General features: G+C 52.0%; 3 protein-coding genes across 9 annotated transcripts in view; 1 reads left to right on the top strand and 2 right to left on the bottom strand.

Annotated features, from left to right (window-relative positions):
- PTK7 (protein tyrosine kinase 7 (inactive)) overlaps positions 1-2494 on the bottom strand; it is a 65082-nt gene extending 62588 nt beyond the window's left edge. The window contains exon 1 of the mRNA XM_004739857.3: positions 2191-2494. Within this exon, the coding sequence (XP_004739914.1) occupies positions 2191-2269 (79 nt within the window). The 5' untranslated portion in view covers positions 2270-2494. The remainder of the gene's footprint in view (positions 1-2190) is intronic.
- A 1213-nt stretch (positions 2495-3707) lies between these two features.
- KLC4 (kinesin light chain 4) lies at positions 3708-18336 on the bottom strand. 7 transcript variants are annotated; one of them, XM_004739862.3, is made up of 16 exons: positions 18146-18336; positions 15845-16127; positions 14205-14435; positions 12671-12752; positions 11854-12064; positions 11292-11379; positions 9568-9669; positions 9197-9370; positions 8781-8880; positions 8227-8279; positions 7960-8030; positions 7689-7797; positions 6539-6679; positions 5950-6065; positions 5530-5593; positions 3708-4167 (listed from the first exon to the last, which is right to left on the bottom strand). In XM_004739862.3, the coding sequence occupies exons 1-16, from the start codon at positions 18325-18327 to the stop codon at positions 4117-4119; spliced, it is 2058 nt and encodes a 685-aa protein (XP_004739919.1). In that variant the 5' UTR covers positions 18328-18336; the 3' UTR covers positions 3708-4116. The 7 variants fall into 7 exon arrangements, with proteins under 7 accessions (XP_004739919.1, XP_004739924.1, XP_044927196.1 ...); XM_004739867.3 differs by lacking the exon at positions 18146-18336 and adding an exon at positions 17628-18120; XM_045071261.1 differs by lacking the exon at positions 18146-18336 and adding an exon at positions 17684-18120.
- Positions 18337-18380: 44 nt separating this feature from the next.
- On the top strand, positions 18381-23786 carry MRPL2 (mitochondrial ribosomal protein L2). Its single transcript, XM_004739861.3, has 7 exons — positions 18381-18569; positions 21538-21706; positions 22257-22398; positions 22508-22623; positions 22700-22810; positions 23113-23186; positions 23537-23786. Exons 1-7 carry the CDS (start codon positions 18474-18476, stop codon positions 23747-23749), a joined length of 921 nt encoding a protein of 306 aa, XP_004739918.1. The 5' UTR covers positions 18381-18473; the 3' UTR covers positions 23750-23786.
- Positions 23787-23860: the final 74 nt, after the last annotated feature.

Below are 23860 nucleotides of genomic sequence, written 5' to 3'. Positions count from 1 at the left end.
TTTACAGCATAATTATCCAAACTTCAAAATGGTCTAATCCACAAACCAAGCTAGCCTCAGTCCCTCACTCTGGCCTTATTAACAGCAGGTCTCACTAAACTCCAGTTAATTACACAGTTAAACAATGAGATGGAAAAATCTACTGTAATCTATTAAAAAATCGTTGCCCCCTGAAGTCATGCTGTCCAGGGATGCATTGAGTCCCGGATTTCACCAGAAGACAGCAGGCGCCACGTCCTCAGCTGAAATTGCTTATAGCACAGGGACAGGTTCCACACCAGGACAGACTTGGTGGAACTGATTTAAGGCTCTCATTCAAATGTTCCTTTGTTGAACACAAGACATCTCCCCACCCCCAGCAGAGATTGCAGACTTCCAGTCCCAAACCGACAGCCTGCCCTAACCACCCCCCCCCCACATATACAGGACGCCCCCTCTCTCCACTTAAACACCCGTCATCGTTGTCATCGGATTAACATCGATTAACATCAGAGTTGTCTTCTCACAGAAGGAATTTAGGAATTTAGTATTTGTTGACTAACAAGGACCCAGTCTACACCAGAATTTCCCCTTGACTCCAGAGCTCTAGCTCTAAACATCAGCATGAAGATAGCCATATCAGGCAACCCACTCACCCAAAGCCCAACAGCCACCAATCCAGGAAGCCTGTGAGCTGGGGCTGCTCGTCCATATGGCTGCCCCACCCCATCCTGGCTGCACAAAAAAACTTTCAGACTTCCTCTGGGAGCAGATGTGGGTCCTGCCACGAGCAAGAACCACCCTACACATCACGAGAAACACAGGGCAGCTCCAGAAACACCTCCTACGATTCCTGGGAACTTGTTCTTACCTCTCCTTTTAAACTAGGGCTGGGGGAGATGTTGATTCCATCACCACCAAAATCCCTCAACAGCTGCCAGCCAGGGAGATGTCAGAAAAGGCAATTCTCTACCCCCACCGGTCCTATAGACACTCTTCCAAGAAAGAGGAAAAGTGATAAGCTAGAACCAGGAGCCCTGAGCAGATTTCTCGAAAAAGGGCTGCTGCCAGGATCATCACCAAAGATTTTGTGTTGTGGGTTTTTTTTTTCTTTTTCTTTGGGGAGGGGGGGGGGTGTTGCATATTTCCAGTCCAGGCCATTTGTGGTGTGCAGGTAGCTTGGTGCTTTCCTGTAAAGCACTTCAACACCTCAGTGGTGACTCTCAGGTGTGACCAAGCCAGGAAATAAAGGCGGGGGATGGCGGGGGGGCGGGGGGGGGGGTGTCGGGTCCTGTCTGCCCCGTAGATACAAGCCACACCCTCATCAAAACGCCAAGGCCCTCCAATAAAGCGCAGAATGAACTCTTTCTGCCTTTCTGCCCGCAGAATGGGAGATTTTCCTTCCTCCGTGAGGAGAGACAGGATGGAAATCCAGGAAGGAGCAGAACCAACCCCGTCCGCACCTTTGCAGGCCGGCCATGCCCGATTTTGGCAGCGGCCTTCACACATTAGTCACCACGACAGCCTCGGACTCCCTGCTCCCCAGATTCGACCCGGCTGGGAGTGGGCTCCGGGCTTGGGGCTCCGGGCTCAGGCCCAAGAGCTGGAGGAGACGGGGCGGGCCCTATTTTTTCCTTTCTCCTGTCCGCACTAGCAGGGTCATCAGGGTCCCAGCCTGGCTCGGGAACTTGGAGAAGGGAAGCCGGGAGCGTCTGGCCGGCGTAGGTAACAAAGCTCCGCGCTCGGCGCGGCGCAGGTCGATCCCGCATCCGGCCCCAGGCCGGCTTCCTTCACCTAGGCAGAGACTGCTTGGAGGGACTCCGTGCCCCCACCAGCCACCGCATCGCGCTCCCCTAAAGTAGGAACAGAGTCGTTTCCCTCCCGAAAAGAAACTCCCCAGCGGAGCCCGGGAGCCAGCAACTCCCGGCAGTTCCCGAGCAAACTCTCCGCTCCGACAGGGAAAACTCCGTGGCGGGTAGAAACGCGTCCTCGCTAGCGCCAAGGGAGAGGGGCCCGGGCGAATCCAAGGGGGCGAGTCCGCGGGAGCTTCGCCACCCCGGGCGCCGGGACTTCGCGCCTGCCGCCAGCCTCTCCACCACTCCAGGGTGTCTCTCCCGGCCCAGCTGCCCAAAGCCACCTCCTCGTGCCCCCTTTTGCCCGCGGGGCTCCCGCGCTCCCCGAGCCCCGTCCCCGCAGCTCGCCGCGACTCACCGCCCAGCAGCGGCAACAGCAGGACGCTGAGCAGGGGCAGCCGGCGGAGATTGCTCGGGATTCCCGGCGCAGCTGCCATCGCGGCAGGCTCGGGAGGAGGACCCGGCCGGCGCTCGGCGGGCGTTCGAACTGCGCTCCGCGGCGGACCCGGGAGGCCGAGCGCACCGGAGGGCGGGCGCCGCTGCAGCAGCCGCAGCCAGAGCCCGAGCCCGAAGCGTCCCGAGCCGGACCCGCGCGCCGCTGGTACCTCCAAGCCCTCGCGCGCCGCCGCCACCGTCGCTGCTGCCGCCGTCGCCGCCGCTGCCAGGCCCCGCCCCGCGACGCCCCCTCCCCGCCGGCCGCCGCGCGGCGCCCCGCCCCTTCGACGCCCCCTCCCCGTCGTGGCGGGGAGGAGCTCGCAGTAGGGGGAGGGGTCTGGAGATGGGTAGGGGACATAGGGAGGGAGGCCCTGGGGATTGTGGGGACCTGAGCAAGGTAGGGCAGCATAGGCAGTGCCTACCGTCCATTCTGCAGGGACTTGGGGAACCAAAGTGACTTTAGTGGCCCCTGCGGAGGATGGTTCTGGGCCTTCCCGGGGGCTCTGGGCAACTGTTCCCCCCAAATTCTCTGGGTAGAAAGGGGAAAAGGTGGGCTCTGGCTCACGTCTCAACGACCTAAAATCCTGAGGGAGACCTAGAACAGAAGGGTGTCCTTGATGTCCCCCAAGCAAAGTAACCTGGAGTTACTGAAGAACCCCAGGAGGGATACAGCCTGGAGAAGTGAGGGACCGGTGCATGGCTGGGGTCTGGTTTGGCTCTGGACCAATCTGAACCCACAGGTAGAAACAGACTGGGCTCTGAATGCCTGGCTGAAGGCTGTTAAACTGACAAATTTATCCCAAGTCCATCTCCAGGCAGTCTGGGCTGCAGGGCATGGCCAAGTCTCCAGCTGTGGGGAGGCCCTACGCAGCCCTTGTTCCAGGCACCCCCCCAACCCCCAGCGCCACCACCCCCACATTCTTTCTTTGTTGTGAAAGCAGCAAGGGGTGTAGGAGGCGGGTCAGGAGGAGTCAAGCTTTAGAAGATGGGCCCCAGCTGCTGCTCAGGCCTCCAGGATATGCTGAGAGGGGATGGATAGTGAGTGCCTCATCCCCCTCTGGCTCTGGAGGGCCCCCCAGGCCCGCTTAGACCTCCCTTCCCCCAAGCAGCTGGGAGGAGGAGGGGCAGCCACAGAGGGCCTCACAGGCCGGGAGCGGTGGCGCCAGGACTCCAGGGTCCTGCCACATGGCCACCACATGTCCCTGACAACCCAGTCCATAGCACCTTCTCCTTGGGGTTGTGGGCCTCCTCCCCCATCCCCCAGATGCCTTCCTGCAGGCCCTGCTGCAGAGGATACAAACAGAGGAAGGAAGAGAGGAGAGATCCAAGAATCAACACTTCTCTTGTTGCCCCATCCATCACTGTCCCTTGCCCTTCTGCGAAGGGCCCCAACACAACCCTTGCTCCCTACCCTCTTCGGTCAGGACTCAAGTGGCAAAATGGTTACCTGATTCTTTTATTTAAGAAAAGTGAAATACACGGACCTGAAGTGAGGCAGCAGAGGGAACAAGAGAGGCCAGAGCAAGGCAACTTGGCTGGCCAGCTCCAAACCCTCTGACTGAAAAGCCAGCAGCAGGCTCCATCTCTGAGATGTGTGCCTGCTCCTTAAGCATCTTGGGGGCCTCAGAGCTAGCTACTCTGAAGGACTATGAGGAGAGGGTGTCCTGAGGGTCCTTCCTGAGGGGAATTCCTGAGGAGGGAGCCAAGACCCTAAGGGCAGCAGCAATCTTCTGGTTAACTGCTCTCCCTTCCCTGTCCCACCTTGGGATTGGAAGAGCCAGGAAGCAATAGGGAATGCTGAGAGGGCTGTGGGGGGAGACCCAGCAGACCTGGGGGGGTGGGTTGAATGTCAGCTGCTTGAAGAGAGATCCGTAGTGCTGGCACTGAGGCCCCGGGAGACCTGAAACAGACAACACCATGCCATCAGACCAGGGACCTCGGCTTCCCAAAGACTGTCCCCTGGAGTCTAGCCATTATGTGACTGTGATTGCAGTCTGTCTCTAGAGCTAGGATAGAGCCTGGAACTTGATTCTCAAGCTCTGGGGCTCTGTGTAGTTTTGGCCTTTGCTAGGATGTTCAAGAAGGCCATGATCTAAGGGCACGTGGGTGGCTCAGTCCTTAAGCATCTGCCTTTGGCTTAGGTCATGATCCCAGCATTCTGAGATCCAGCCCCACAGTGAGCTCCCTGCTCAGCGGGAAGCCTGCTTCTCCATCTCCCCCTCCCCATGCTTGCGTTCCCTCTCTCTCTGTGTCTCTGTGAAATAAATAAATAAAATCTTAAAAAAAAAAAAAGAAGAAGAAAGAAGAAGGGATGCCCGGGTGGCTCAATCAGTTAAGCTGCTGCCTTCGGCTCAGGCCATGATCCCAGGGTCCCCAGATTGAGTCCCGAATCGGGCTCCTTGCTCCACAGGGAGCCTGCTTCTCTCTCCGCCTCTGCCTGCCACTCTGCCTGCTTGTGTGTGCGCTCTCTCTCTCTCTGAAAAATAAATAAATAAATTCTTAAAAAATAATAATAAAATTTTAAATTTAAAAAAGAAGGGGCTGGATGGCTCAGTGGGTTGAAGCCTCTTGCCTTTGGTTCAGGTCATGATCCCAGGGTCCTGGGATCGAGCCCCACATAGGGCTCTCTGCTCAGCAGGGAGCCTGCTTCCTCCTCTCTCTCTACCTGCCTCTCTGCCTACTTGTGATCTCTATCTGTCAAATAAATAAATAAAATCTTTTAAAAAAAATTTTTTTAAAAAGAAGAAGAAGAAAGCCATGATTTGGCGGAGAGAGTGCTTGAAAGACCAACATGAATATCAGCCTATATATCCTATACTCTGAACGTGTTGACACAAATGGCCAGTTGCCATTAACATGTCGTTACCGCTGTCTCAGATATAGATGACTTAATACTGTTTTTTTTCTTTTTCCCTTCTCATCTGCCACTGAGTCCCCAAGGCGGAGAATATGGTGGCTGCAGGAGGAAGAACAGTTGGTATCCCCAAATGATTCTTGAATTATCCATAATTCCAAAGTACCAGTTTAGAGAACATCAACTCCTGTTACCTTCCTGATTAATTTATTCACTTCCATCTCTGGCCCAAAACCATCCCATAGTGGTCACCACCCCAACAAGGTGTCTGCGCGATTCTCTTCTACCCAACTCCACTTCCCTGGTTGAGTCTTCACCCCAGAAGACTTTCTCCTCTTCCCTAGCTCCTGCAGCACCGGCCCCATGGCTCCCCTTTTTTGCTCACCCAACCATATGCTCTTCTCTCACCTGGAGGGGTGCTGCACTGGGTTGATTCAGATAGTTTAAGGAGGCTGCCCGCTTCATGTTGCTGCTGCAGTGCAAAAAGAAAAAACTGAGGCCTCCTCTCTTCCCTGTTAGAGGTCCTAACACTGTGGGCCCCTCGTGCATTGCTGTATGCATCAAATCACAGCCTCCTCACCATCTGACAACCACCCACCCCCAACACACACACATGCACAATCTCTTAACTTCATCAGTAACCGGCATCTCCTCGGCACCTCTCCCAACCCCTGAGGCACCCATCTTTCCCAAACTCTTTCCCCAGGGCCATCCCATCAACCTCCTCCAGGTTCTCTCCAAGACACTTCTCCAGAGATGAAGGGCCAAGAGGAGTTGGAGGCAAGGGTTTACTGATCTGCTTTACCATCTCTCAGTCTCACTGTGTACCTGGAGGTCCGAGGCTCAGTCCCCTGGAGTTTCCTCACCAGGAGTTCGCTGCTTCTACGAAGCACATCCCGGATCTTGCCCAGAGAACCACTCCTCTGCAGGGTCCCACTGCCATCCTGGCAGAGAGGGATGGGGCACAGAAGCTAAGGGGAGCCCATGCAGACAGGCTTCCAAGTCTACTGTTCCCATTTATCCTGCACACATCCCACCTCCCCCAAAAGCTTCATGATTGAAATCAAGAGCCCTAGGCATGCCTGGGTGTCTCAGATGGTTAAGTGTCTGCTTTTGGCTCAGGTCATGATCCCAGTGTCCTGGGATCAAGTCCAGCACTGAGCTCCTTGCTCGTCAGGGAGCCTGCCTCTCCCCCTGCTCATGCTCTCTGACAAGTAAATAAATAAAATTTTAAAAAAGAGAAAGTAAACAAGAGCCTTACCAATGATGGCTTGCCTACCCCCTTGCGAGGGTGGGACAAACTGAACTGGAGTGTGGACTACGTGCTCTCATGTCCTACCTGGGCAGGCCCAGAGCCTCTCCCCATCACACCAGCAGGAGGGAGCCCGAGAGATCAAGGGGTAATAATGAGACTCACCCCTGACCATTCCACGGCCACAGAAGCGTCTTCACCTCCCTCAAACTTCACGCTGCCCCCAGGGCCCTCCTGAGAGGTCCTTCCACTGTCACCTTCCCCAAGCAGCTCAGCCACCTTGGTTTGGCTGATAGGGTCAGTGCCCTGGAAGGAAAAGACAGGCGCTGGGAATCTGCACTCCTTAACTCCTCAGGCTGGAGCTTTCAGACTTTTTTTACCATTAGCCCCAACAGGGGAGACATTTTTCCTTGTGACGTCCTAGTACACACATACTGGAAAGTACTCGCCTCTTCTCTTTGCAATGCATTCCTACTTACAGACAGATATCCATTTTCACTATGGTCACACTGAATTGATTTCAAGACCCACTAATGAGGGGCACATGGGTAGCTCAGTCATTAAGCATCTGCCTTTGGCTCAGGTCATGATCCCAGGGTTCTGGGATCAAGCCCCGCATCAGGCTCCCTGCTCAGAGGGGAGCATGCTTCTCCCTCTCCCACTCCCCCTGCTTGTGTTGCCTCTCTCTCTGTCAAATAAATTTTTAAAATCTTTAAAAAAAAAAAAAAGACCCACTAATGAGTCATGACCCACAATTTGAGAGACTGACTTCAGGCTCCCCTCAATCTCAACCCCCTCACCCACACCACCCATGACCCTCCTCAGTAACTTCTTCAAACTGTGAAAGGACATGGCTTTCCTTTCAATAGTCCTGTTTAGTGATGTGAATCTTGAACTTGGAGTCCTGACCATAAAGGGCATGGGTAAAAACACACTTAAAATCAACCACAACTGGGGCACCTGGGTGGCTCACTGGGTTAAAGCCTCTGCCTTCCGCTCAGGTCATGATCCCAGGGTCCTGGGATCGAGCCCCAAGTCAGGCTCTCTGCTCTGCGGGGAGCTTGCTTCTTCTCCTCTCTCTCTCTGCCTGCCTCTCTGCCTACTTGTGATTTCTTTCTCTCTGTCAAATAAATAAAATCTTAAAAAAAAAAAAAAAAAGAAAAGAAAAACCACAACCACGACTACAAGAGACTCTCACCTCCCTTTCCCTGCTTTCTCCTCGGCCTTTCATTCTTTTGAGACTCTAAAGAAGCCTCGGTGATCCCCCATTCCCAGGACCTACCTTCCAGACCTCCTTCCCCTCCTGGTCACTGACCTGTTTCTGGGAGCGTAGGGCACATTCTTCTAGGGTCTCAGCTGCCTCCAGCTTTCCCTGGCGCCTGTACAGAGCTCCGAGGTTTCTCAGAGTAGTGTTCACTGTGGGGCTGTGGGAAGAAAGTGAGGATGGGTTCAGAAGAGAAACAGGAGAGAGAGGGAGCAGAGCCAAGGGAAGGTCAAAGGGCTGAGGGGAAAAGGTCTCAGAGGCCAGGCTCAGGGTTTGGATGGAGGGCACGGGAGACCAAGCCAGCATCTCACTGGCCGCTCACCTGCTCACTTTGCAGGCCTTGTACCAGCCTCCGTACTCTGTGTAGGGTGTGCCATCCTCTCGGTGTCGGCTCTGCAGAACAGAGGGGGTAAGCCAGAGCTGAAAACACAGAGATGCCTAGGGGCTATGGTGTGGGCTGGGCTAGGGAAGGCACTGGACATCTGGAACTGGTGGTCAGGTGGGAAAGGGTTAAGGAGCTGGACTCATGCAAGGAGGAAGCAAGAGACCCTGGTGGCCTGGGACTCCCCAGGCTGGACACCACACTCACTTTGCTCATTTCCTCCCGCTCCTCTGCATGCATCCAGATGGGCTTGTGGTCATCTAGGAGTGATACACGGATGGGGTGGTAAGGTTAGAGAACAGAGCTAGACAGTACAGAGGGGAGCCAGGAGACCGAGGCCCATGGAGCTGAACTAAAGTGGTCTGGCTCTGCCTGGGAACCATTAGGGCGTAACCCCTCACCTTTGGTCTGCATTTTTTTAAAGTAGGCTCCACAGGTGGAGCCCAATGTAGGGCTTGAACTCATGACCCTGAGATCAAGACCGGAGACGAGATCAAGAGTCTGACACTCCATGATCCCAGCGTCCTGGGATTGAGTCCCGCACTGGGCTCCTTGCTCCGCAGGGAGCCTGCTTCTCCCTCTGCCACTCTGTCTGCCTGTGCTCACTCTCTCTCTCTTCTCTGACAAATAAATAAATAAAATCTTTAAAAAAAAAAAAAAAAAAGAGTCTGACACTCAACTGACTGAGCCACCACCCAGGCGCCCCAGGTCTGCATCTCTTCACCACCCTGTAGCTCCCTCCCCAGGCCCACCCCACTCACCATCCACAGACCCAAACTCCTGCACATGCGCACGGGTCAGAATCTCTTTGTAGAGCGTCTCAGCCTCAGCATATTTGCCCTGTTTCAGGTAACAGGAAGCCTGGGGCAGAAAGGTAAAAACACGGGACAGAGACAAGGTCTCAGCAGGGCTCAGGGACTTCCACCTCTTGGTCTCTTTGTGACTTTTCCTAGAGATCCTCCTCAGACTTTCTTTTCTAGCTGCAGGGTCAAGGGTGTTCACTCTGCTCCCAGGAGGCTATGGGACTTCACCTTGCCACTGGAATGAGGCAGAGCCCTCAGCCCCAAAGGCAGCCCCCCAGAGGCACAAAGGTGTCGAGGTCAGCGTACCACAGTAGGGTGCTTTTCCTTCCCCTCCCTCCATGCCCTTCCAGGTTGTTCTTCCCTTCTGCCCTTACCAGGTTGTTCTTGGTCCGGGCTACGTTAGGGTTGTCCGGTCCCAGCTGCCCCTCATAGATAGCCAGGGCCCGCCTGTAATAGCGTTCCACAGCCTCATACTTGCCCTGGTTTTGGCACAACAGGGCCAGGTTGTTCAGTTGCTTTGCCACATCTGGGTGGTCAGTGCCCAGGACCTGGAAGGGAGTAAAGGAGTGACAGATGGCTACGGCTGTGTGTGTGTAACCCACGTGGGGAGCAAGGGAAGGGAATGACAAGAGAGGGAACAAGGCAAAGAAAGAGGGTTGGGTAAAAACATGAGGGAAGAGGATAGCCTGGAAGAGAGATGGTGGAGGAAGGGTCACAGCATCAGAGAATGAGAGAACACAGGCACCTTTTCTCGAATCTCCAGTGCACGCTGGCAGAGTGGTTCGGCCTCCTTGTACTTGCCTCTTTTGCCATAGAGCACAGCCAGATTGTTGAGTGTAGCAGCCACCTGGGAAGAAAGGCCCGTCCCCCCAGCATCGATGCCTTGAGATCCAGGAGTTCTCCTCCTGCACAACAGGGCCCCACGCTGCAAGACTCCCAAGGGAAGAGGACCGGGGCCAGCCTGACCAGAGGTGAGGGAGGTTCTGAAGGTTCTCTCTGGGGGTGGTATCGCCCTCTAGGGGGATTTGTAGATATTTCTGGAGGTGGGATTTGGTGTGGTTTTTGGTGGCCATGAAGACTGGGGGCACTATCAGCTTTGGAAAGGTAAGGATGGTACAGATGTTCTGCGTGTGTGGGATAACTCTGTTAACTTTGGAGTGTTCGGCCAGACGTCTGAATACCGTGAGCCTTGACCCTTAGCGGGATAGCAAGAGCTGTTTTCTCAGCTACATCACCCCTGCCTACCATATAATGCAACATAAGAAATTATGTTCATAATTTTGCAAAATACCTTGTTTGCAAAAATACTTTTTTTCTCATTTTCTCCACTGTGACAATCCATCATTGCTCATTTTCTCATCATATATGAATAAATAAATAAATAAATAAATCTGGCCTGTTGTTACTGAGTCTGACATGGGTTTTTAATCTTGTATCCACCAATTCTTCTGCTGTCATTTTCTTTTTTTTTTCTTTTTTTAAAAATTTTATTTATTTATTTGACAGAGATCACAAGTAGGCAGAGAGGCAGGCAGAGAGAGAGAAAGGGAAACAGGCCCCCTGCTGAGCAGAGAGCCCGATGCAGGACTCGATCCCAGGACCCTGAGATTATGACCTGAGCCGAATGCAGCGGCTTAACCCACTGAGCCACCCAGGCGCCCCTGTCATTTTCTTTTTAAGTTTACTTATTTTTTTTAGTAATCTCCATGCCCAATGTGGGGCATAGACCCCGATATCAAGAGTCACACGCTCTTCTGACTAAGTCAGTCATGTGCCCCTGCCCTGTCATTTTTTCTTAGTACTTCTTACATCTAGTGTCTTACTGCTGTCAATGTTCTAAATCTAAAGCTGTATTATATCATATTATATGTAAGTTATGTGCTGTAACATGTCTTCTACTGTAGCTGGAGTTAATAGAACTGTTAGCACGTCATGTTTTCATTTCATTATAACACATCCTATATGTTATTTTATTCTGTTACTTTCCTCATTTTTATATGATAAGGTGACATTCAACATTTTTTGGAATTGTACGTGTAGGTCAGTTACAGTGTCTATGAATCATGCTTCAGGAAAATACTCATTATAAGAAGGACTCATTGTGGGGCGCCTGGGTGGCTCAGTGGGTTAAAGCCTCTGCCTTCGGCTCAGGTCATGATCCCGGGGTCCTGGGATCGAGCCCCACATCGGGCTCTCTGCTCAGCGGGGAGCCTGCTTCTCCCTCTCTCTCTCTGCCTACTTGTGATCTGTGTCTGTCATATAAATAAATAAAATCTTTAAAAAAAAAAAAAGAAGAAGAAGGACTCATTGTGCCTCAGAGAGCTGAGAACCCCTGGGCTTAGCAAACAGGGCCTGGAAAAAAGAAGCCCTCACAGCTTCTCCCTGAACAGTGAGTGGGCTGAGGGCAGTGGATAAACAAACTAAGAGAAGCCAAAAGAGCAGGAGGTGAGGAGGGCATGGAGTACTGACAGCAGGGTGGTCCCGGCCCAGGGTGCTCTCCCGGATGTTGAGGGCATCATTCAACAGGTGGGCAGCTTCCTTATACTTATTCTGGTCCCTGGAAGAGGAGAGAAGTGACAGGGGTTATCCTGAACTCTGCCCCCAAGTCATCTCTTTCCTTCCTTCCCTTCAGTATGACTGAGGTACATTTAAGGGTTAGGACCCCCCGCGAGGAGACAGGAAGCCTAGGGGAGAGCAGTGAGAGTTCACCAACACGCCTCTACGTGGATCCAGAACACTACCATGAAGAGGAGACCAGCTATAGGATGCAAGAGATGGAAACAGAGAGGGAAAGAGACCCTCTCAAAGGAGGGAATGGAGAAGCGAAGAGCCTGAGAGGTGACCGGCTCTGAGGTCAAGGGGTGACGTATGAAAAGAACAAGAGTGCTGGTGCAGAGGAAGGCCCTGAGTGGGGTCACTTGGGAGGCCCAGCAGGGAGAAGAGGTACCCTCTGGAGGAGGAATGGGAGCCGAAGGTGGATCAAGGTGGGAACCTGGAGGCAGAGCTGGGAGACGAGGAGGCCAGGACTCACCGATACACCAGAGCAAGGATGTTGAGCATGGTTGCGACATCAGGGTGGCCACGGCCAGACGTGCGCTCCAGGTCCTCCAGTGCCTGCTTACAGAGTGGCACGGCTACCTCATAGCGACCCTGGGCTGCGTACTGGATCACCAAGTTGTGCAGGGTCCGCAGCCTTGCTGGGATCTCATATCCACTGTGCTGGGCGCCCTGGCCACGGGACACTATCCATCCCGGAAAATGAACAGGAGACTTCCTCAGGGCACTTCCTCTCCCCTTTGCTATCTGCCCTCTCCACCCCAACCCTGCCTGTGCACACCCCCTGCCACGGCCTCCCACCCCCCAGACCTACCTCTACTGCTACTCCTTCACACACACTCCCTGGTACCTGTGCCCCTCACAACCCCACTTGTTCACCCAATCACTCATTCATTCAACAAACTTTACTCAGTAAGCATGAGCCAGGGGCTGTGTCAGGGATGTGAAAATAAGAAAGACCTGCTTCTTTCCCTCGAGGATTTCATGTTCTTTCACTCCAGGGTCATCACCCCATTTGACTTTGAGCTTCTTACAGGCAAGAACTCTGTCATTCTCAACTCAGTCTCCCTAGTGCCTACCATAGGGCTCAAGACACATTAACTATGTAATAAATATTGGTGAATAATGGGGAGGCGTGGAAATGGAACCAGAAGCCCAGACTCTACCCTATCTCCAGGGGAAGTGAAGAACATATTTCTGGATGGTGAGCATCCCATATGCAAGGGGGGGCCATATCTGGGACCAGCCCTCTGCTGCCCCTCTTTACCCTCCAACTCCAAAGACAAACTCACAGCCATTGCTGGAGTCTTCTTCCTCCTCATTGGGGAAGAGATCATCCAGGGAATCCTTGGTGGCATCACCCTCCTTCTCCTCCTAGAAGGCAAGAAGCAGCATGGCTAGGCATAGATATCCCCAGCAGCCTCTTCAGGGCCCCTCTAAAGCATGAAATCACTGACAGGTGGTGAAGTCTCTTGTTCGTGTCCCTGCCACTGGGAAGGCTAGCATCTGTCCACCAATCTCAGCCTGCTCTTGTTTGTAAATATCCTTCTTTCACATTGAGAACTTCCTAAGCACCCTCATTCTCTAGCCTCCACACCTCCCCACCCTCCTCAGTTCTTGTAATTATAGCCCAGTGCAGATCCCTGTGTGTTTACACTGATTATATGTCTGTCTTATCTTTCCTGAGGGCAGGGAGTGTGTCTGATCTTATTGACACGTACCCAAAGAGTACCCAAAGCCTCTAGCTCAGCCTTCTCCCCGTGATCTGCCACCACTCCCTCTCGACTCAGTGCCCAGCCCTCACTGTCTCACCTACTTCCACATGGGGAAATCTACTTTGTGCCACGAGCACATCAACCTTGCAGAAACACCTCCAAGCCTCCCACCCAGCCTTGTCAATGCGTCCAGTGCAAATCATCCCACTTTTCCTGGGAGAGATCAGCTCTCCAGCCCTGGAGCCTTATCTATTAACACATTGCCACCCCCAGTCTAGAAAGCTCCTCCTTTCCCCTTCATCATCCATCAAAATCCAGCCCAACTCCTAACCTGTACAATGAAAAAAATCCAACCCAAACTTACCCCACCTCTGTGTACGACCTCATCTGCAAATCCTTCTCAGGCCATTCCAGTCTCCCCAAATCGATCCTGGAATTCCTCCCATTACTGAACCACTCATCCAGCCCTGAGCATCTGAAGTGTCACATCGTGTCGACGACATTGTGTCATCACACACATGTCCTCATGTGTAAGCGTTGGCCCTGCAGCTCCATTAGGAGCTTGAGAGGACAGGAACTCTCATAGTTCTTTACATCTCCCCCACACACAGCCTCTCACACTGCCTATAGCAGAGAGATAAACACCTGACTGTTGAGTGAGGTTTACACTTCATACATCTTGAGAGCAAATTTTAGGAGGGTCTTGCTCGACTGTGCTATGCTTTCCCGCGTTAGAGCATGTAGGATTCTGGGCTGGAATTGCCCGGGTGCTTAGGTGTCTCCCCCAACCCCAAAACCTCTAACTGGGGAAGCAGGAACTCTGTCTGCCTCAATCACTGCTGCACCCCCCAGCAGAGTGCGCAGTGCCCGACATACACAGCTGTCACGGAACTACGTGCAGACCGAATGAGTTAAGATTGTTTCAGCAGTGCTCCTCTCTGGAGTTGGTGTCAGGACCTGCATTCGGCCAGGTGGGGGCAGGTCATGCAGCAAGGCCAGTCCCTGCTGCTCATGACCAGTTGCCCCCACGTCTCTGGTGACTCCTAGCTGTCCCCCCAAGACTGGCGACTCCCAGCTACCCCCGTAGTCAGCCTTGCCGGTGCACGCTTACCGCAGTGTGCCCATCCTCATCATACTGGCGCAGCTGGCCCAGGAACTCCAGATGCTTCTTTTCCTCCTCCAGCTGGGCCACAGCCTGTTCGCTGCGCTGGAGCCGCTGCTGGGTGCCTGCCAGCTCATCCCGGAGCCACTGGTTCTCCTGACACAGCCTCCGTACCTGGGCCCGCAGCTTCTGTTTCTCCGACTCCACTGTGCTCAGGTGGCTGGCCAAAGCCAGCATCACCTAGGTGGGCACATCCCATGAGCGCCTGACTCTGGACTAGAGTGTTCCCGGATTAAGTGGGAGGGGAGCCTACGGGGAGGCAGCAAGACTGGCAGGGGCCAGGAGGCGGGGTTGGGCAGCAAGAGTGCTACCTTCAAAATACACCCTGAGGGGCGCCTGGGTGGCTCAGCCAAAGCCTCTGCCTTTGGCTCAGGTCATGATTCCAGGGTCCTGGGATCAAGCCCCACATCGGGCTCTCTGCTCAGCAGGGAGCCTGCTTCCTCCCTCTCTCTTTGCCTGCCTCTCTGCCTACTGTGATTTCTGTCTGTCAAATAAATAAATAAATAAAATCTTAAAAAAAAAAAAAAATACACCCTGAATCCAATTTTTCACAACCTTCAGAGCCACCACCCTAGGCCAGTTCACCATCACTTCCCACCTGGGTAACTACTACCGCCTCCTCACTGGCCTCTGTTTTGGTCCTTTTTCCTTAGAGTCTGTTCTCAACCCAGCAGCCAGCTAGTCCTTGTAACATGTTAAGTCAGACCACATCACTCCTCTGCTCCACTTTGTAACTTTGGAATACCAAAGTTATTGGTATTCCAATAACTTTCATCTCATTCAAAGTAAAAGCAACATCCTTGTGATGAACCACGAGTTCCACATGATCTGTCCCCTTGGCTCTTAACCCTGCTACACCTTACACTTCATTTTCTCTCTTTCTTTCTCCTTCTTTTTTCTTTTCCTTCATTCTTTCTCTTCCTTCCTTTTAAGATTTTTGATTTTTAAGTAACCCCTCTACCCGATGTGGGGCTCAAACTCACAACCCCAAGATCAAGAGTCTCACACTCCATGACAGAGCCCGCCTGGTGCCCTTGCACTTCATTTCCTATTTTGCTTCACCTCACCCGCTCTTACTGCAGCCATACTGGTCCCTCACTGGCCTCACCGGGAATGCTCCAGTTCCGGGCCTTTGTAGGTACTACCCACTCTGCTGTAGATGCTCGTTTATTGTAGGACTCACTCCCTCATCTTCAAATCTTGGCTCAAATGTAAGACTTTTTTTGACTATCATATCTAAAGTTGTATCCTCTTTCTGTACCCACTAGTCACCTTCTGTTTTATTTTTATCCCTTTTCCTTCGCAAGTATCACTCTTTGACATACGGAATCCTTTCCTCATTTGTGTATTGTTTGCCTCCTGAAGCTAGAATGCAAGCTCTGAGATGGCAAAGATTTTTGATTATTGCATTCAGTGATATTTCTCCAGTGCCCAGAAGACTTATGCCTGGCACAAAGCAGGGGCTTAATACATATTTACTACATGAATGAATGCAAGCATCTAGGACCAGGCAATCCTAAATGACCCCAAAACTCCAATCGGACAAATGCTCCTCGAAGGGCCACTTGGTATCACTTCCTTCCTCTCACCTGGGCCTCACTCAGTCCCAGCTCAATGTTTTCCATGGAACGTCGCAGCTGCCGGGCCTTCTCATGCACCAGTCCTTCTTCATGGCCTCCCTGCTGCAGACACTCAATGGTATGGGATAGACTCTGCAGGACAGCCTGATGTTCACTGTGTAGGGCCTCCAGCCCTTGGCTCACCAGCCGAGTGCTTCCCAGGATCTCCTCCTGGCTGAGCCGGTGCCCTGCAGGCTCATCCCGCTGCCCCAACACCAGGCCTGACATCTTGGCCAGGGGGACCTTGCCTGGGCTGAGGAGAAACAACAGAGTTCAGCGGGGGTAAAGATAAGAAAGAGAGGCTCAGCACCTTGATTAAAGGGTGGTAAGAACCCAAGGGAAGGGACAAGAGAGAGTATGGGTGACCTGGTTTAACTGGAGAGAGAGTGACCAGTGGGGAGGGAACCTACGACACTAAACGCAAAGCTAAGGTTGTGGGAAAGAGAGAGGGAGAGGAACTGACTTGAACAAAGAAAGATTATTGAAGGTACAAAAGTGCTGAGATCTAGCAATCAGATTTAGAACTCAGGACGAGAACAGAAAAGTTGTTGGAGGGGCCCCTGGGTGGCTCAGTGGGTTAAAGCCGCTACCTTCGGCTCAGGTCATGATCCCAGGGTCCCAGGATCGAGCCCCACGTCGGGCTCTCTGCTCAGCGGGGAACCTTCTTTCCCTACATCTCTCTGCCTACCTCTCTGCCTACTTGTGATCTCTCTCTCTCTCTGTCAAATAAATAAAATATTTTTTTAAGATTTTTTATTTATTTATTTGACACAGAGAGATCACAAGTAGGCAGAGAGACAGGCAGAGAGAGAGAGGAGGAAGCAGGCTCCCCGCCGAGCAGAGAGCCCGATGTGGGACTCGATCCCAGGACCCTGAGATCATGACCTGAGCCGAAGGCAGCAGCTTAACCCACTGAGCTACCCAGGCACCCAGATAAATAAAATCTTAAAAAAAAAAAAAAGTTGTTGGAAAGAGAGCGTGGGTCAGGAATAGGAAAAGCAATCAGAGGAGAGACAGCACTACAGGGAACATAGAGGTTGTCTGAAACACTGAAAAAGAAACAGGGTTAAAGCAGACAGGAGATACAGGAGAAACAGTGCAGAGGTTTCAGAAAATAGGAAAGGTACAGGATTCAAAGTTACAGGGAAGAGGGGAAGAAGAAAGGAGCCTTCATTGCAGGACCCGGATGAGAGGGCCCCAGAAAACTCAAGGTGTTCAGAATGCGTCAGTCTCGGAGCCAAGGCCAGCATCTCCCAACCTAGGAAACTCTGCTTCTTTCCCCACTAGGCCTTCAACCTATACTTCCCCAGATGTCAGGCTCTCTTCCTACTCCCTCCAAAGAGCCTCGTTTCTCACCTTTCCAGTATTCTTACCCGTATCCAGAGCACCACCCTCACCTGTGGCACTCAGGCCAAAGCCCGGAAGAAACTCTTTCAGTAACCAGGTACTCACAAGGAACTGCCCTGCCCAAAGTCCAGAAGTTCAGCCCTCCCACCCCTTCTCTCACCACTTCACAGCCACCCAGAGGACCTGGCACAGAGCCCTACTCAGGACAAACACCCTCCCTCTCTCTACTTCAGGCCTTCAAAGGCGACCAGCGTCCCTCTTCCTTCAGGAAGCCAACCTCCCATTCCAGGCCACGGGAAGCTCTTTTCTCCCCAAGAAGGGAATGAGACTTGATCTGAGATCTGCGGCAAGGGGCGTGTCTGAGAAAGGGTGAGGAGGCAGACCTGGTCACTCCTGACCCACTCACTTTCATGGCTTTGTCTCCGTCATGACCACCTACTAACAGGCTCTGAGAGGAGTCACCTTAGGGTGCCTCTCAGACGCCTGATGATGCAGGAAAGAATAGCACGTCTTCTGAGCGGCTGTAGGGTCACAGAGTAACGCGGTCTCCCAGCTAGGGCATGCGATCGAGGATTGTTCCCGGCTGTCGACCTGCCCTGGGGCCCAGGGTGGAGACAGAGTGAGACGGGCGGGGGCGATGGGGGGAGATGCGGGGGCACCGCCGAGCTCCGCGTCCCGGGCGAGTACCCAGGAGCCAGAAAACGCCGAGGTCAATGAGTCAGTCGGTAGCGCAGGGGGCGGGGCAGGCCGTCTGTCTGTCCTTCTGGACGCCGAGGGGCGGGAAGACTCGCGGGGGGCGGGGTTTTTCGGCTTGTCTGGAGTTGTGTGAGGTCGGCAGGTGGGGCCTTGTCCCTCTGTCCCGGAATGCGGAAAAGAGGTAGTGGGACCTCAACGCTAAGCCCCAAAGTACCCTCAAAGACTCACCCGCAGTCTGTCGCTCTGGTTGCCGCCCTTGCCGGTACTGCCCCTTTAAATCCATCATGGCTGCCGCTCGAGGCAATTGTTTTGACGGCTCCGAGGGGCGGAGCCAGCTCCCCAGTCACGCGACCTAAGGGCTGCAGGAGGATTGGCTTTGACCGCGCGCAAGGAGGAAAAGAGGTGTGCATCCACCTTGGTCTCGGGTTCTCTGCCCACCTCCTTACGTCAGGAGAAAGCGACGGCACCGGGATTGGTTAGCGTCATCTAGAGACGCCCGGCGGCTTGGCTCAGGGTCATGGTGGTGTGCTGAGTCCGGCGGGGCTTGGGTACCCTCATGGCTCTGAGGGTACTGACTCGCGCTCTGGGCTCCTTGAGCCTGACGCCCCCAGCCGTCGCTGCCCTCGGGCCCAGCCTGCTCCCGGCCGCGCAGGTAATGCACCCTATCTGGAAATGAGGCTGTGTTCGGGCCGCCGGAGAAGGCACCCTGGGATGGGAGGCGGAGGAAGTGAGTCTGATCAGGAATCACGCCGGCCTGGGTCTCAGCCTCAGCTTTCTCTTCTGCAAGTGTTGCTGTCCCACAGGGTCGCTGGTTTCCTCAGACGAGATACTGGAAGTGAAAGTATTTTACAGGTCACTGTACAGGTTTCAGTAATAACCGACATTGAATCCCAGTCATACGCCAATCATAAGTAATTGACATTTTAAGTAAATCAGCTCCTTTTTTTTAAGACAACTATCATGACATTTTATTTATTTTTTAAGGTGTTATTTATTTCAGAGAGAGCGAAAGCAATCACAGAGGAAGAGGGATCACAGAGACAGAGGGAGATGCAGACTCACCACTGCGCGGAGAGCCCAATGCGGGGCTCGATTCCGGGACCGGGATCATGACCTGAGCTGAAGGCAGGCATTTAACCAACGGAGCCCTCCAGGCGCCCCCGCCCCCCCTTTTTTTCCCACTTCTTTCAGGTGATGTTATGTACAGTTTCATTGCCAGTATATGCACAACAGTAAGCATAGAACTATAAATACACAATATAATTAACAGTAGAAAACAAAATTGTTACAGGTAAAGCGGAGGGAATATAGAAAACCTGTTTCCTGCTGCTCAAAGAGAATTGAAGGGAAAAGCCTATGACAAATCATCCAGTACTCTTGTCCTAAATTCTTTGCATACATTTCTACAGTTTTTTCGATTAAACAAAGAAAGTACAGATAACTCTGTAACAATAGCAAATTGCTTCCCTAATAGCTATTTGCCTTCCAAGTCAAATTCAGTTCATGTTAGGATTTTTTTAAAAAGTCAAGATGAGAAATCACTAGTATTCTGGTTCCTGATGATCTAATTTGCCTTTCACCAAACTGGTAATTTTTTAAAGTTGGCTGCACATGGAAAGAATAGGTGTAGCAAAAGGTGATTTTAAAATTTTGTTAAAATGTAACAGAAAATCACCCTTGAAGTAGTTTTCCAGAAGACACTACAGGCAGCAGCTGAATTATAAGGATTAGCCCTGAAGCCAAGCATAAGTAATTGACATTTTAAATGTCAATTTAGGGGCGCTGGGTGGCTCAGTGGGTTAAAGCCTTTGCCTTCCGCTTAGGTCATGATCCCAGGGTCCTGGGATGGAGCCCCCTCTGCTCAGCAGGGAGCCCGCTTCCTCTTCTCTGTCTGCCTCTTTGCCTACTTGTGATCTCTGTCTGTCAAAGAAATAAATAAAATCTTTTTTTAAAATGTCAATTTAAGGGGCGCCTGGGTGGCTCAGTGGGTTAAGCCGCTGCCTTCGGCTCACGTCATGATCTCAGAGTCCTGGGATTGAGCCCCGCATCGGGCTCTCTGCTCAGCAGGGGGCCTGCTTCCTCCTCTCTCTCTGCCTGCCTCTCTGCCTGATTGTGATCTCTGTCAAATAAATAAATAAAATCTGTAAAAAAAAAAAAAAGTCAATTTAACCCCTTTCAATGTCCTTTCAACCCCTATATAAGGTTACCATTACCATTTTACACGAGAAAACTCATCAGCAGTCCAAGGTCATACACCCAAGTATTTTTTTTTAATAATTTCTTTTTTTTTTAAAGATTTATTTATTTATTTATTTGACAGACAGAGATCACAAGTAGGCAGAGAGGCAGGCAGAAAGAGAGAGAGAGAGGAGGAAGCAGGCTCCCCGCTCAGCAGAGAGCCCGACATGGGGCTCAATCCCTGGAACTTGGGATCATGACCTGAGCCGAAGGCAGAGGCTTTAACCCACTGAGCCACCCAGGCACCCCTAAATAATTTCTTGTTTTGTTTTAAGATTTTTAAATTCAAGGCAGCACAAGTGGGAAGGAGGATCAGAGAAAGAGGGAGAAGCTGGCTTCTTGCTCGGCGGAGAGCCCAACATGGGGCTGAATCCCAGAACCCTGGGATCATGACTGAAGCCAAAGGCAGACGCTCAACCGACTGAGTCACCCAGGTGCCCTGTATACCTGGTATTGAAGCTATAAACAGTCTGGCTTCAAAACCTGAGCTGTTGGGATGCTTGGGTGGCTCAGTTGTTTAAGTGTCTGCCTTCAGCTCCCATCATGATCCCAGGGTCCTGAGATCCAAGCCCCATGTTGGGCTCTCTGCTCAGCGGGAAGCCAGCTTCTCCCTCTCACTCTGCCTGCTATTCCCCCTGCTTGTGCTCTTTCTCTCTCTAATAAATAAATAAAATATTAAAAAAAAAAAAAAGCCTGGGCTCTTAATTAACTACTGAAGATGAATCATTGCTGAGATTAGAGAATGCAGCCCAAAATAACAAGATTAGTAGCCTAAGGTAAAGGTATCCTTCAGTGTCCCTAGGGGGTGATTGGTGAGTCACAGAAAAAAAGTGTAAGTCTTGTTCTTCTGGACCTTTCTGGAGTTTGGCAGATGCATACTTAAAATTCAAAACGAAAGCAACCTCCTCTAAAATGCTGTCAATACAGCAAGGAACAAGACAGAAATGATCCCTCCCCTCCATTCACACCTGGAAAACTCCCAGAAACATAATGCAGAGGGGCACAGGCATTGGTGCTGATGGCATACGAATGTGTGAAAGTTAGCAGCTTTGGAAAAGGAAGTTGTTTAAAGAAGGAAGAGTTACCCAGAGAAGGAGAGTTTTGAGCGAAATTTGGAAGGTGCCCCAAGGAAAGAACATTCCATTGAAGAAATACTTCAGAGGTTAGAGGATCAAATGAGAAGAGGTAATCAACACACGTACACCTAGGTAAACTTTCCAGCCTTGTATGTGTGCAAGCAGTGAAGGGTGGAGTTTTTGGATAGTGGGTCTGGGACATTCCTAGAAGGAAGTAGGCTGCTGGGTTTTTACCTTCACCCTTGGTTCTCTGGTGCTTCTCCTTCAGTTACCTTTCAAGTCATAGAGATTTCTGTTTATCTCTAGGTGACAAGGTCTACCCTTCTCCAGCTGCCCTCTTCCTCAGTGTTGCTCCCCGGCCGCCCACTGCTTACCTCCGTGGCCCTTAGTGCGAATATTGTGTCCTGGAAGAGTCGTACCAAGTACACCATTACACCAGTGAAGATGAGGAAGTCTGGGGGCCGAAACCACACAGGTGAGAGCAAGAGCGAGAGGATTTATGCATTAAAGGGGGAAAACATGTTAGGATCCCAGATCTATTTCTTGACAGGCAGAGGAATGTAATTAAAAAGCATTTATTGGACTCCTTCTGCATGTAGTGTGTGTGTAAGAACCAGAGAGTAGAATACAAAGCAACAGAAAGGTATTCTGTGCTCCTAAAGACCATTTAGATAGTTGAAGAAAACCAGATATACACATGAAGTGTACATTCTTCACGTCCTTCAGAAATTTCAACAGCTGAGCACTATTTCCATCATTCTCAGTAAACTTACTGAATTCAGTAATTTGTAGAGATTTTGTCTGGAGGTTTTATATAACTTCAATATCCTATAATTAAGTTTTTACCAAACTCTGTGTAGGTATTTCCCCACCCCCCTTTACCAAGTGTGCTGTGCAAATACATTATTTTCCACTTGTGTCATAAGGTTAGGCAGTACTGCTTTCTGCGCAGGATGGGCCTATTCTTACTGCTGGGAGCTGATTCATCTGACTTGAGTCATGTCTCTGCACTTTCCTGACCACAGGCCGAATCCAAGTGCATGGTATTGGTGGGGGCCACAAGCAGCGTTATCGCATGATTGACTTTCTGCGCTTCCGGCCTGAGCTGGAAACGAAGCCAGGACCGTTTGAGGAGAAGGTCATCGTGGTCCGCTATGATCCCTGTAGGCAAGTTTGGGATGTAAGATGATGGTGGTATAGCTGTATGACTGTTCTATGGGTTTTCAGATGTAGGGCTGCCTAGATGGTCTGCTCATATGTCCCTCACCCCAAACAGATCAGCAGACATAGCTCTGGTTGCTGGGGGCAGCCGGAAACGCTGGATCGTTGCCACAGAAAACATGCAGGCTGGAGATGTCATCCTGAACTCTGACCACATAGGCCGAATGGCAGGTGAGAGATGGCTGCCAGATGTGTATGGGCTTGGAGGCTGCAAGGGGAATGGGGCTGATGAAATTCTGTCTTTTAGTTGCTGCTCGGGAAGGGGACGCACATCCTCTTGGGGCCTTGCCTGTGGGGACCCTTGTCAACAACGTGGAGAGTGAGCCAGGCCGGGGGGCCCAGTATATCCGAGCCGCAGGTATGAGGAAAGAGCTACTTGGGAGTCTTAGGATACCTGAGGCCAAAGGGTACCTGAGGTCCCAATTCTCTGAACCTCTGGGGCCACCTGTGGTCCGCAGGCAGAGAAAAGGAGGGGAAAATCCACGGAAAACGAGGGTGGAGAGGTGCTGGTGTTTTTAACCTCAAGCATTGCATGGTTCCTGCTGCGGTGTATCTGCTCCTAAGGGCAAAGAAAGGGCGGGGTATGCAGTATGTCCCCTTATGAATTTGTCCCCACCTCCTCCCTGTGGAGTGTGGCAAAGCTGTTTCTGCCTTCCCCAGGGACGTGTGGTGTGCTGCTACGGAAAGTGAATGGGACGGCCATCATCCAGCTGCCCTCCAAGAGGCAGATGCAGGTGTGTGTGGATACAGGTGGGAGGGATCAACAAAGGAGGAATCTTTGGAATGTACCTTTCTGGCCTGGGATAGTTCCCAGGTGTTCCATGTGAGGAACCACCATGAGTTAGGTGTGTCCCTTCCTGCCCTGTGACTAGGCATGCCCTGTCAGGCTGACACTGTAATGGGAGAGGAACAGTGCCTTTTGTTTTCTACCAACCATAGCACCTGCACTCAGGTTCAGTTATGCTGTGGTTTTCTCCTGTCTACTCCCTTCTTTCAGTGAAAGACTCTCTGGCGAGAGTCACACAGGCAACAAAAACAGGTTCTTCCCTGTGATGCATTCTTTTCCAACTGCTTTTTTGGTCAGGTTCTGGAAACGTGCATCGCAACAGTAGGCCGGGTATCCAACGTCGATCACAACAAACGTGTCATCGGCAAGGCTGGGCGAAACCGCTGGCTGGGCAAGAGGCCTTCCAGTGGACTATGGCACCGCAAGGGGGGCTGGGCTGGCCGCAAGATTCGGCCACTGCCCCCCATGAAGAGTTACGTGAAGCTGCCCTCCGCAGCTGCCCAAAGCTGATATCCCTGGATTCTAATAAAATCGCCCCCCATTTTTATCTATTACTGGTTTTTTGGGGAGTGAGGATGGTACATACTAGACCGGGGACGAAACACAGGCGCAAAAAGGGTG

The sequence above is a fragment of the Mustela putorius genome, unplaced genomic scaffold (genome assembly GCF_011764305.1).
Source record: "Mustela putorius furo isolate JIRA1106 unplaced genomic scaffold, ASM1176430v1.1 tig00003983_pilon_pilon_pilon, whole genome shotgun sequence".
In the NCBI taxonomy this organism is placed as follows: domain Eukaryota; kingdom Metazoa; phylum Chordata; class Mammalia; order Carnivora; family Mustelidae; genus Mustela; species Mustela putorius.
Note: the sequence above shows the minus strand (reverse complement) of the source record. Positions and strands in the feature narration are given on the sequence as shown.